At 34.1% G+C, this 14,632-nt stretch overlaps 1 protein-coding gene across 2 annotated transcripts in view; it reads right to left on the bottom strand.

Annotated features, from left to right (window-relative positions):
* Window positions 1-14,632, bottom strand: part of LOC150099954 (uncharacterized) — a 257,685-nt gene that overhangs the window by 171,498 nt on the left and 71,555 nt on the right. For both annotated transcript variants that reach the window (XM_090402731.1, XM_090402732.1), the window contains 2 exons: window positions 11,667-11,733; window positions 4,560-4,640 (listed from right to left, as the gene is read on the bottom strand). In XM_090402731.1, the coding sequence (XP_090258857.1) occupies window positions 4,560-4,640; window positions 11,667-11,733 (148 nt within the window). The remainder of the gene's footprint in view (window positions 1-4,559; window positions 4,641-11,666; window positions 11,734-14,632) is intronic.

Below are 14,632 nucleotides of genomic sequence, written 5' to 3'. Positions count from 1 at the left end.
GAAAGAAAATTTAAAGAATCCTGCAAAATCCTGATAAACCACCCAAATATCAACAATAAAGATGGTATGAAAATTCCAAGGATCTGGATGGCACATATTCAGCCAACCTAATATGAAAGATTCAACATAAGTCAGGACTAGCCAATCCGCGAGTATTAGAAACCTTTCCACTCCAACTGGCTGGAATGATGTTAATATATGTATATAGTAGACAACACAAATAATAGGACTCTAGCGTTGATGTATAAATTTTTTTTTTTTTTTTTTTTTTTCCCCCACCAGCGGTCAGGCCAACAATTATGGTAGCAGTTAGTCAGTGTCTTTAATGAAACAGTATGATTGTAGTATAGCTTGTTTCTTGTGTATATTTGTATGCTCCAGAAGATGACCTTGACATAAAGGTCGAAACGTCGAATTGTAAAATTTTAGTAATATTAAACTAAAGTTTTTATTCAAACACGGTAGTTGTCTCCATAATTTCCAAAAATGCATTCGGATCACCGTGCAAGCCTAAAAGAAAAGTACCCTTTGTTAGTTTTCCTTTTTACTGATTATTTTGCACAAAAAAAAACACTTGTAAGTGCAATAAAATATGGGAGCACAAGTTTACCATAATTTATTCAAGTTCTTTTATCAATATTGCTACTGTTTAATTTGCACATTAACGATATAGGAAACGATCTGAGAGGAACTGTTCAGTTGTTTGCCGATGATGCAAAATTAGGTAAAGCAATAGTTAATCCAGATGTTAAAATTTTGTATGATGATTTGGATAGAGTGGCAGTCTAGGCAAAGGAGAATGGATGTCAGTGTAATGTGGCAAAGCATGAGGTTATGCATTTTGGGATGAAAAGATTACCAGCTATATACCTCACTGGTGGAACTGTACTCCAGGAAACTGACAAAGCCAGACATTTGGGAGTTAAAGTTTGGGGGAGGGGGGTACATAGCAAAAGTGGCTAAAACAGGCTATTGTTCTTCTTTATCAAGCCTTGATAAGACCCCATCTTGACTATTGCATGTAGATCTGAGTGCCAGGGTTTCTTGGCGATGAGAAAAAGGTGGAGAGGATCCAGAGATAAGTGATCAAGATGGTAGCAGGTCTGGAATGAACTTGACAAGAACAAGTTGAAGATTTGTAGGTTATAGAAACCGGCTGATAGGTGAAAAAGGGGTGCTTAAATGAGAAACAAATTACTGAAGAGTTTTTACAAGATTAATTCAGAGGAAATTTTTCAGAACAGGTCTGGTAGGGAGAACTAGAGGCCATCCTTGAAAACTGTAAGAGTACAAAAATAGTAAGAGTGCAATTAACAATAGTGTTAGAACTATGTTTTTTGCTTGGAGAGTGGTTAATGAGTGGAATAGGTTGCCAGAATCTGTTGTAGGTGCCATGACTGTGAATGAATTTAAAGCAAAGTATGATAGATACTGCGCAAATGTCGGATAGTGCTTGATATGATGTTTAGAGCCTCCCTCGATGAGTCTAAGGACTCCTTAAAGTAGCCTGTAATAATAATAATAATAATAATAATAATAATTATTATTAATAATAGGCTTTCGATACAATTGATAGAAAATGATCAAATTCCTTGAAAAAAACTAACAGATCCTTAAATTATTAATATCATGAAGCAATATTATCAAGGCACAAAAGCAATAATGAAATTTAATGAAATGGAAACAGAAGAAATATACATTGTAAAAGAAGTTATGCAAGGCTGTCCACTTTCACCATACTTGATTAATATACATGTATTAGTAATATTGTTGGAGAAGCTCAAGAAGAATGTACTGGCCTCTCAGTAAATGGAACTAACATCACCCATATCAAATATGCAGATGATATAGTCCTCCTTACTAACAGTGAAGAAGATCTGAAATCCATGATCAACAAAATAAACCAAATTAACAATAAATATGAGTATAAATTTTACTAAAACCAAAATAATGACAATAGGGAAAGAAAATAAACTAGTTAACATTGATATTGATAATAAATATATTGAACAAGTAATGTATTTTAACTATTTAGGATAACTTATCACTGAAGATCTAAATTATATGAAAATAATAAATCACAAAATAGGTTTAGGTTGGTCTGTAATTGGAAAGCTAAATAAAATTTGGAATAGTAATAAAATAAGTAAACAGCTGAAACAAAATATACAACTCAATGGTATTATCTATGGTCCCCTATGGATCTGAAAGTTGGATAACAAAGAAAAAAGAAGAAAAAAAATTGCAACAGTTTGAATCCAAATACTTACAAAAAATAAACCAAACTAAATGGGCTGAGAAAGCCAATGAAATAGTGAGGAATGAACTAAATTACAAAGAACTAATATTAGACAAATTAAATAGAAAGAGATTAAAATGGTATGGGCATGTAAACAGAAAATGAATCAAACAGAGATTACCTTACATTACCCTACAGGGACAAAAAACCACCAATGGACAAGGGGCAGACCAAGGATAAGCTGGATCACTAATATTAAGAAAGCTGCTAAGATCAACAGCCTTCAAGAAAGACTTTATAAGAGAAGAGTGGAGATGATGGAGTAATGAAGTACTCAACCCATCTTGACAGAAGAAAGATGTATCTATCTAACTATATATTCATTGGGCATCTACAGATGCCGTATGGTCACTCCGATGCTCAGTGTGCCACATCAGGCCTTGCCATGTAGTCCTGTTGTTTGCTTTTCTGACGGCCTCAACTCTCTGAAGATCAGTCACTCCACACACACCATCCATCCATCTCATTGATGATCTACCCCCCCTTCTTCTTATTCCAGGAACTTTACCTTCTATTACTGTTCTGAGAAATCTATCTTCCATCCTTTCTATGTGTCCAAAATATTTTAACTTTCTTCTGTCAATATCCTTCAGGAGCCTTAAAGTTCTACTGATCTTTTCTAACACCCATTCATTTGTATGCCTTTCAGTATATGATATCCTCAACAGCCTTCTGTAACACCACATCTCAAATGCAGATATCTGTTTCTTATCTGACTTCTTTAGGTTCCAAGTCTCACATCCATAAGTCACCATTAAAAAGTCGCCTCAAACTTGCTGAGGAAGTCAGCAAGTTTGAGTATCTGGGATCCATTATTAATGTGAAGAACTGCTGTTCAGAACAAGGTTAGGAATGGCTAAAACAACAGTCAGAGGCCTGTCTAAAATCTGTAAGGATGGATTTATCTCCATGGGAACAAAGTTGAGGATTTTGGATGCAGTTGTTTTTCCAACAGCGACTTATGGATGCGAGACTTGGAACCTAAAGAAGTCAGATAAGAAACAGATATTTGCTTTTGAGATGTAGTGTTATAAAAGGCTGTTGAGGATATCATATACTGAAAGGCATACAACTGAATGGATATTAAAAAAGATCAGTAGAATTTAAGGCTCCTTAAGGATATTGACAGAAGAAAGTTAAAATATATTGGACACATAGAAGGGATGGAAGGGGGATTTCTCAGAACAGCAATAGAAGGTAAAGTTCCTGGAAAAAGAAGAAGAGGGTGGGGGGGGATAGACCATCAATGAGATGGATGGATGGATGGTGTGTGTGGAGTGACTGATTTTCAGAGAGTTGAGGCTGCCAGAAAAGCAAACAACATTAAGGTACATTTGTTTCTTAAGAGCTTCTCTGTTTGTATTTCCTTTGAGAACCATAATTTTTGTCTTGCTAGGATTGAGTTGAAGAAAGAACAACAATAATAATAATAATAATAATAATAATAATAATATAGTACACAGATTCTGATCTCTTCCCAAAGTGCATAACCTTAAGCTTGGCCACATTACACTGGCAGCCATTTACCTTTGCCTACTCTGCTCGTCTAAGTCTTGCTGCAGGATCTCTGAATCACCTTCATTTACCATTGCTTTTCCCAATTTAGCATCATTAGCAAACAACTGAAAATTTACTGTCAAAAAAAAATCATTTCCTATATCAATGATATACAAATTAAACAATGGAGGGCAAAGTATTGAACCCTGTGGTGCACCACTGGTCAATCTTTTTAGATATCCTTGTTATAAAGCTGTTTCCCCCCAACACTACCACCACCCTTGTGTTCACAAACTGTTCTTGGATGGAAAGGAACTTGAGACTAAGAGAACCCTAAAAATTGAAACAACTGACAGTGTGATTTTAACGGAATACACAAAAATTTTTTTAAAGTTCTGTCAGTGCAGAAGCACTAATTACAAAATTTTACTATAAATGACATAACTCTCATACCCAGTATCAGGTCTTTTTCTTGTTCTTTAGGTAATTTCTTTTATTACCTAAAGAACAAGAAAAAGATTTATTTTATTTGCTTATCTAGCATGGATTTTAGGCTAACTGGCCTGTTCTAAGTCTCATGCGATCACTTTCTTGGTCTTCCAATTCTTCTTTTAACATTTATTTTTTATTTCATTAATGTGCAAACACAGGAAACTAAAAACATTATGTGTAATATGTATTCTAAAATAACAATAAACCTGAATATATGATTACCTTATCTCTAAAGAACCATCTTTGAGTTTCAATTTACAAAAAACACTACCTGAAAAGAGCCAATCTATCCAGATGCCGGAATAAGGTTAGAACATATAGTGGAGGCAAGATTATCAGCAAAAAGTATATTCTAAAAATAATAAAAACAGAAATAATAAATAATACAGAAACATGAAACACAGTAAAATTATTCACTAATCACTTAAACATCAAATATTTTTGTAAGAATACTCTAATCCATCTTCAGTAATACAAGGACAAGCTTGTTGAAACAAAGTAAGAACATATAACAATTGATTAACTAGTCAAGGCCAGTGCCTACCTGTCAGAAATAATGCATTTCCAATAAAGAATTTTATCGTTTTTTTTTTTTTTTTTTTTTTTTTTTTTTTTTTTTTTTTTTTACATGTACGAACAGTTGTTCTTAAAAATCTGTCATAAAACTCTAATATTAATGAACATATTTTAAAAGGAGAGGGAAGAATAATTTTCATACAAAAATTTATATACTAAACACTGTACTACTTCTAAAACTGAAAAAACAACTACTTTTCCCATACAAATTCATGTCAAATGAATTAGTAACAAGAATATGAAATACTGGATCTACATGAGTGCTGATCAAAAACATTTAGAACAATCTCATTTATAGAGCAATTGAAGTACATACAAATCACTTTAAGTTAGGCCAGCCTGGTTGACTGAGTGGTGAGCATATCTGCACCCCATCCAAAATATTGCAGGTTCGAATCTCGCCAGAGGCATGGATGTTTAAAATTGTCCTACTCACCATATTACTGCACCATATTAACCAGTGTCTTGGCACAGCATGACCTTTGATGTCTTTGCATCATAAAAATCAAAAATAACTAATAACTTTTAAGTTATGTCCTTTTAAGTATGATCTTAAATGTATGCAACAATTTCAACGATCCTTCTGTTGTTCAGCAGAACTTAGTGAAGACTGGAATAGCCAGAGGCCACCATGTGGAATTTAACTGAATATTTGTGACATATTGAAATTATTTACCTCTCAGTGTTTTATCAATGTCCCTGAGGGGAAAATAATTTGTGTAGTTGCAATTAAAACTGTAATCACAGTTAATGGTCACAAACAGAATGGGAGATGAAAAATCAGCAAAACAAGTGTTTAAACAAAAATGGCTTTCTAAAGTACTAGTTACAGGTAGGTTGACACAAAATTGGATTCAAAACAAAGCTAATCAAATCATAAACATATTTTTTAATGAATGCATACAATATACATAAGCTAAACAAACTGAAGACGTAGATTAACTTATCAAGTACAAGTCTTTAAAATTCCGGAATATAATTTTATATTTTTCTATTTCCAATATATATAAACCATTGATTTCTAGAAATTTATTTCAGAGCCTCCATAGCTCAATCAGTGCTGGCAATGCCCTTTGAATTAGAGATAGTTGAATGTTTTTTTTCACTTGGCTATCAAGTAAATTATATTAGACAAGAAATTATATTTTTGTTTTAAGCCTATACCAAAATGTAAAGATACTGACACAAAAACTTTGCTTATGCTCGAGTATCTTCTTCTTTGAGTGCCATCTCCTATCGGAGATCGGCAACCACCTTGGCAAATTTTGAGCGATTCTCAGCTACTCTGAGCAGTCTCTCAGAGTTCATGCCAGTCCACTGTCTGATGTCTGCCAGCCAAGATTTTTTTTCATCTTCCTTGTCATCTTCTTCCATTTATCTTCCCTTTTATAATCAATTGAATATTTTATATTTTTCATTACTAAGCAGGTGACCAATATATGCAGTTTTCCTTCCTTTTATGGTATCTAAAAGTTCACGTGATTTCCCCATTTGTTCCATTACTTCCTGATTGGATGTTTTTGTTGTCCATGGGATTTTTAACATTCGTCTGTATTACCACATCTTGAAGGCTTCAAGTCTTTTTATTGATGTTGTCTTTAAGGTCCAAGTTTCTGCACCATACAGCAGGACCATACATAGCATTTAACCATGCATACTCTAAGCTCTAAGTTTAAACTACGGTTACACAGTGTTGATTTCATCAAGAGAAAATTTTTTCTTGCCATTTCAATTCTAGGCTTAAAATGTGGAAAGGCAGCAGGAGTAGATGATATTCGACCAGAAATGCTGAAGTATGGTGGTATAAGTCTTGCAGTGGCTGCACTGCATAGTTCAGAAGGCCTGGACAGATGGACGAATTCCTGATGATTAGAGTAGAGCTGTCATAGTACATATATAAAAAGGGAAATAAAACTGAATGTGAGAATTACAGATGTATTCACCTAGTGAGGTGTTCCTGGTAGGATATGTGTAAGTATACTTGAGAAATGGTTGAGAAGGATTGTGGAAGGAAAGGGGGGGGGGGAAGCTTGGAGAAGAACAAGATGGATTCAGACCAAATAGAGGCTGTCAGGATCAGATATTCACTTTACGACAAATAATTGAGAAATCATGAGAATATAACAAAGATCTGTATTAAGTTTTGTAGATCTGGAAAAGGCATATGACAAGGTGCCAAGAAAGAAGCTATTCAATACACTACAGTTATATGGTGTCAATGGGGCATTATATCAAGCAATACTTAGTCTTTATTTGAGTTGTAAGTCAGCAGTTAGAACTGAAGGAAGTACAGGAAGATGGTTTAATGTTAAATCTAGTGTGAGACAAGGATGTACATTATCCCCTCTGTTATTCATCATCTATATGGATCACATTATGAAGGAAAGTGGTAAATATGATAAATAAATATGATATCAAATATGATATCAAATATGATATTTAAATATGATATCAAAATTGGAGATGTTAATGTCAGCTCTTTGCTTTATGTGGACAATGTTATACTTATCAATAAATTTGCTACGAGTCTGCAAGATTTCCTCGACTAAATTGAATAACTGTTGTCATAGACATGGTATAAAGGTCAGAAATAAAAAGACAATGAAAATAGGCAGAATCGTTGAAAATGTCAACTGCATTGTGAACGGAGAACCTGTGGAACAAGTAAAACATTTCACCTACTTAGGTAAGATTTTTAGTGAAGATGGTAAATTAAATATGGAAATAGACAACAGAATCAATAAAGCTGGTATAGTAGGAAGTCAATTGAATAAATTCATATGGAATAAGAGAGAAATTAGTCGGAACACTAAATTAGCTCTATACAAGACAGTGTTCAAACTAGTTTTAACTTATGGATCTGAGAGCTGGGTCAGAAATAAAACACTTGACCAAAAACTAGAAACCACAGATATGAGAATCCTGAGAAAGATTAGAGGCGTGAACAGATGGCAATATCATATTAAAAACAAGGAATATTAGGAAAGAACTTGACATTGTCAATATCCAGGAATGCATTAGCAGAGCTAATCTCAGGTGGTATGGTCACTTAAACAGAATGGGCGAGGAAAGATTAGCAAAACAGGTGTTCTCTGCCAGGTTGGCAGGAAAACGACTAAGATATAGGTAGATTGATACGGTACAAAGTGCCTTAAACAACAGAAATATAAGATCTGATAATATTGGAGTCTTGACAAGTAACAGACTGATCTGGAGGAAAATTGTAGATAGGAAGTTAGTAATTCTTTCTTTTAGGGTTACATGGTGATCAGCACTCATATTTGTAAATTTAGGGACACAAAAACACACGTGTTGAACAGATTATTTTATTAATTACTAATAAATAATACTTGACGTTTCGACCCCTCTATCGAGGTCATCATCGGAAAAATAGAAGTGTATAAGGAACCAAGCTACATGCTCATGCCCTATATACCGGTAAACGAAATCTACGTAGTTAATTAATCCTTTTTCCTAGCCGGACCTCTAGTGATTAAAAAAAAATAATAATAATAATAATAAATAAATAAATAAATAAAAAATTTAAAAAAATAAAATAAAATAAATAAATACAACTACAATAAACTGCAGGGTGGAAGGGGTGGTGAAGCGCAATACATAGCCTCTCCCACTCAAATGTCAACCTCACCTTCCCATGGTCCACCCTGTTCTAAAAGTACTAACGAGGCACTGGTGACCGAGTATGGGCGGTATAACCTTAACACCCTAACAGAGTAAATGCTGTTAGATCTGCCTGTCCAGAGGCGTTAGGTAGCAGCCCTACCACTGGACTTACCCAGCGACATGTTAGTAACCTGCCCTGGGGAAATTCAGAATACTTTCAAGTTTCATGCAAAGAAAAGCCGGACGGACTGTCAGGGAAAAGACCACAACACAGGAAACAGTAAACGAAATTGGAAAAAGGAACACATAATGAAGATTGCAACATGGAATGTGAGAAGCAATGCACACAAAGAAGAAGAACTTGATAAACAACTAAACCAAGCTAACATAAAGATATGTATAGTAACAGAAACAAAGAAAAAACAAAAAGGTACAAAAGAAACAAACAACTATATACAAATCTACAGTGGGGTAAAAAAAGAAGAAAGAGCAAAAGCAGGTATAATGATTATGGTACATAAATCCCTGAAGAACAATATTGTATATTACAACTATTTGAATGAAAGACTAACAGAAATTAGACTCAAGACATTAAGAGGCCACATAACAATAATTGGTACATATGCACCAGAAGAGGGAAAAGAAGAAGACAGTAATATATTTTATAAAGAATTACAGAATGCCATAGATAAAACAAACAAAACTGACTATTTACTGCTAGCAGGAGATTTAAATGCCAGAATAGGAAACAAACATAGGTAAATTTGGTGAAGATACATGTAATCAAAATGGTCGCAGATTGCGCGATTTTGTCATTTATAATAATATGAGAATAATGAATTCAATGTTTAAACACAAGGAAATACATAAATATACTTGGTCAGCCAGAGGATACAAATCAGTAATTGACTATGTTATCACAAATTTTAAATTAGTGGAGTTAATTTTAGATGTAAGAGCATATCGAGGCTTTGAATTAAACTCTGATCATTATATGGTATCAGCAAAAATTCGTTTTAAACCAAAGTGGCTAAAAACACATAGAATTGAAAATTCTTACCAGCCAAGTTACAAAATTTCTTCATTACAGGATCCTCAAGTTAGACTACAATATCAGGGGGTTTAAACTTATTTGGGGGTTTAAAGGTTTAAACATTAAAACCACCTTTAAACCCCCAAATAAGTTAAGACACCTACTCAGTTCTTCTAAAGATCATCTACCACACCTAGCCCACCCAAGGGTATACAAAATACTATGCACATGTAACATACCATACATAGGGGAAACAGGGCGAACTATCCCAATCAGACAAGACGAACACAAACGACACATTAAATACCTCCATTTTGGAAAAACCGGCCTTTCTGACCATGCACTCCAAACATACCACAGAATTGATTGGAAAAATACCAAGTCCCTACACTTCACCAAAACCTGGTTTGAGAGAAAATTTAAAGAATCATGTGAAATGCTCAAACACAACCCAAATCTCAACGAAAATGATGGCCTAACCATTTCAAGAATGTGGAGGACCCATCTACAACCTGTATAACAACCTAAATTAGCCATAGAAAAATCCCACTACAAGGAGACAACCTGGTGAAGTGTTTGTAACATTCAACATCAACTGAAAGAAATCATATTATAACAATCAGAACTATCCAGAAGAATATTAGAGGACTTTAGTAGTTTATTGTAGTTGTATTTATTTATTTATTTTTTTTTTTAATTTATTTATTATTTATTTATTTTTTAATCACTAGAGGTCAGGCTAGGAAAAAGGATTAATTAACTACGTAGATTTAGTATACAGGGCATGAGCATGTAGCTTGGTTCCTTATACACTTGCATTCTTCCGATGATGACCTTGATACAGGGGGTTGAAACGTCAAGTTTTATTTTATTAGTAATTAATAAAATAATCTGTTCAACACGTGTGTTTTTGTGTCCCTAAATTTACAAATATGAGGAAGTTAGTAATGATGTAAATTTTTCATGTAGTACTATCATATCCTGTACACCCCTTGAGGGTACATGGCAGGAATTTGATGATGATGATTTCAATTCTAACTTTTATTTCCATTTCTGGATTGCAATCTTCATTTAACCAGCATCAGAGATATTTAAACTTTGCCACTCTTTCTATTTGTTTTCCATTTAAAGAAAGTGCTGAATTAAGAATTGGTTTCTTGAATTTAGTTTTGGTGATATTTATTTTTAATCCCATTTTTTCACTCTCTTGAGTATAAGATTAGAAAACAAGAATATAATATCTTTTCTATTATAATGCCCTTTTGTTGAAAGTACCTGGGCAAATGATATGTAAGACGTGAAAAACTTGATCAGGGTTTTTCACTTGAAGGTAAATGAGCCCATTTCTTATGGCAGTGGCAAGTTTTTCTTCCAGAAAGTTTTTTTTTTTTTTACCCCAACCAAACACACAAATCAGACTGATCACATGCAACTGAGGGTGGACCATAATACCCTATGCAGATAGGATTAAATTTCTTATCAAAGCATTAATATTAATCAGGTTTCTAAAAAAGGCAAGTTACTCGGCTGTGACATGAGCTTAATATACAAGAGAAAATGGAAAAATTAATTAAACACATCATTTTCATATTTTACAAGAATACCAAAGTAAAACATTAGCTATTAAAAACATCGTGCTTATTTTCTTAATAAAGCTGCAGAATGCATTCAGAACTAATTCCCTCCAAAATAAACTCATACCACCTTTCTGAGACTAATTCAGTTTTTCAGTTCATCTCTCTCCCTTCGTGAGATTTCCAAGATTTAAAATTTTTCTAGGCACTAATTCATGGTCCTTTCTTGTGGATTTACATAAAATTTCAAAACTCAATTTCAACAAAAAGTGTATAAAAATACTTAAAATTATTAATGATTAACAAAATTTTAAAGAAACACACAAACACCAAGAATTCAAAAGGATGATGTTAGTTGGAACAGAATAAGAGATGCGGTTAAATCATTACATATCCTTGTACTTTTTGAAGTGCAATTTTATATGATTGGACTCTTATAGAAACTTGGTAAAAGCTGTATAATATATAGCACAGCAACACTATAAGAAGCCAGTTAAAAAAAAAACTGCTTTTGTCTTTGCAGAGTTAAAAAATACATTAATAAATGACAATTCTATAAGGAAAAACTTACTTGAAAGCCGGATTAACATAACTTGACAAGGTTTCCAAGATAAATATGAGATATGCACAACAAAATCCTAAAAAAAAAATAATATATGAAATGATATGATAAAACAGTCAATAACCATATAATACAATGTCAAATACAGTTCACTCTCACAATAGCAAATTTAGAATGGCCAAAAGAAATACAGTAGGTTGTAATGGTGGAAGGAATGATATACTGAATTTGCTTTACATAGTACTGATGGTATGGGATTTCAATAAGCCTTACTGAGAGGTTTCCAAAGCAAATTACACGAAGTGACAGTTGACTATAATGAAGTAATGAGAAAAAAAGAATAAATTACTTAATATGCAATAAATGATAAATTAACACAAGTAATATGCTGAAATAAACTGATACATGATAAATCACATGCAAAATATTCTACATCAAATTTAAGATTACTTTTCATATAGCGCAATGGATAGCAACTCCACACACAGATGGATAGCAACTTGCATTTTTTTTTTTTTTTAAAGTACATTACTAAAATTTTGTACCTGGTTTTTTTAAAAAGTGACCATAATGAATGTACAGTTTGAAGGTTGTACTCATTACAAAAAACAGTATGAGGAAGGTTGTACCAAAAAACAGAGATAGACAGAATGAAGGAAGATAAGATGTTGATTTAATTTAACTGGAAATGGACTTTGTATAGATGTTGATCAATGGCTGCTCTAGTTCTTAAAGGATTAGAGGAAAGCAGAGGAATGGCAGTGATCAGTTTACTGAAGCAGCACCAATGAAAGTGCCTATGATGATAATAAAAAAAAAAAATTTTAAAAAAATGCAGAAACAGTGCTTATGAGAAAGTATGATTGGGGGGGGGGGTAGTCTCTGTGAGAGAGAGGTTACCTATTATGCAGATTGCTTTCTGCATACATTCAAGAATTCTTAAGGTCTTGGATACACCACCCTAAATGTAAGAAAAATATTCTAAGGGCTCTTTGAATATGAGATCTATACACTGTTAGGAGTTGAGCAGGAGAGAAAAAGTATTTTAATTAAAAATAATACCAAAGTTTTTTTTTTAACTGAAACACTTAAATTTTTTTGTTAGGAGGCTATTGGTGTAACATGTTTATGCCAGGATAATTTGGATATGCAAGTCAGCTGATGAAGGGGAAAGTGACCTTGAAAGGATATCAGAACATTATCAAAATGAAACAGAATTCTTGTTGCAGGCAAGAAGATATGACTGTTTTAAGGGTCTTGATATTTAGTAAGTTGTCTTCACCCCTCTTAAGAATGTTGAGGAGATCAATGTTCAAGGTTATGGAAGATCTTGAATCTTCAATCATTTGAGTATTACAGAATTTCTAAAATGAAGAACAAGAGGAATAGAGAATACAGTTATCAGCAAAACTATGAATAGAATATGAAGTTAGAGAGAGAAAGAAATTGATGTAAAAGAAAAACAACAGATGAAAGTATAGAACCCTGACTACTCCAAACTGATAAAGAAATCCAAAGAGAAGAAAATTTCCACTATGACATGCAATAGATGATCAGAGCAGCTGGCAATAAAATCACAAAAGGGTGACCATAAGACAGTAGTTTGTTGAGAAGGCTTGGTGTCAAGGGCTTCTAAAAGTCAGTAAAGTTAAAATAGTCAAGCTTTTTTTTGTTGTTGTTGTTAGAATGACTTACCAGAAAAAAAAATTTGTTATGTTGCTCCCAGTCACAAAAGGTTATTTGCAAACCCATAGTATAACCTGTGAGGATTATAAGCTAAGGATTTTTTCTATTTTTATCAATTTTTTAAATATATATATATATAAGTTTATTCATTTATTTTTATATAGTCCAGAAACGTTTTAAGGAGAGAGTGTTGGAGAGGATTTCGGATGGACTGGAAAGTGTACAAGATTGGTGGAAACATAATTCAAAAGTAATCTCGAGATGTGCAATCGAGGTGCTTGGTGAGACATCTGGAAAGATTAGAGAGCAGAAGGAGGGTTGGTGGTGGAATAATGATGTACAAGTGGCAGTGACAGCTAAGAGAAAGGCAAAGCAGAAGTGGGATGAGTCAAGAGTGGAAGAGGACAGAGAGGTGTACAAAGAGAGAAAGCAAGAAGCCAAGAGAGTTGTGGCACAGGCGAAGGCCATGGCATATCAAGATCTGTATGATCAATTAGAAACAAAGGAAGGACAGAGAAAAATTTACCAACTAGCGAAATGTAGAAATAAAGCAGCAAAGGACATCTTACATGTGAGGCAGATCAAGGATGCTGAAGGAAGAGTATTATGGAGGGATGTAGACATAAGAAACAGATGGAAAATATACTTTGAGTGACTTTTGAGTGAGGAAAATGCAAGGATTCACAGAGGAGATGGGCAGCCTTCTGAGGGGATGGTGCAGAACATCAGTAGAATGGAAGTGACGGAGGCCATGAAGAGGATGAGGAATGGAAAAGCGGTGGGCCCCGACAGAATTCCAGTGGAGGCATGGAAGGCACTGGGGGGAGAGAGAATTGACCTGCTGTGGGGCCTGTTCATGAAAGTTTGCCAACAGGAAAATATACCTGAGGAATGGAGGGAGAGTACTCTTGTTCCCATCTACAAGGGTAAAGGGGATGCACAAGACTGTAAAAATTACAGAGGAACAAAGTTGATGTCCCACACAATGAAGAACCTAGAAAGGGTTCTTGATGGTAGATTGAGGAAGGAGGTGGAGATTGCAAAGGAACAATTTGGCTTCATGCCTGGTAGATCAACAACAGATGCTATCTTTGGGTTATGACAGATGATGGAAAAATATCGAGGGAAACAAAGGAAGCTACATCTGGTATTTATTGATCTGGAGAAAGCATATGATAGAGTGCCAAGGCAAGAAGTCTAGAGGTGTCTGAGGGAGAAGAAGGTGCCGGAGAAATATGTCAGGTTGGTGCGGGAAATGTACAGAAATGTGAAGACAAGTGTTCGGACCT

Source organism: Typopeltis vanoorti, chromosome 13 (assembly GCF_054136105.1).
Source record: "Typopeltis vanoorti isolate ZY-2024b chromosome 13, IOZ_Tvanoo_1.0, whole genome shotgun sequence".
Classification (NCBI taxonomy): domain Eukaryota; kingdom Metazoa; phylum Arthropoda; class Arachnida; order Uropygi; family Thelyphonidae; genus Typopeltis; species Typopeltis vanoorti.
The sequence above is the reverse complement of the archived record's forward strand: the minus strand, read 5'-3'. Positions and strand labels throughout refer to the sequence as shown.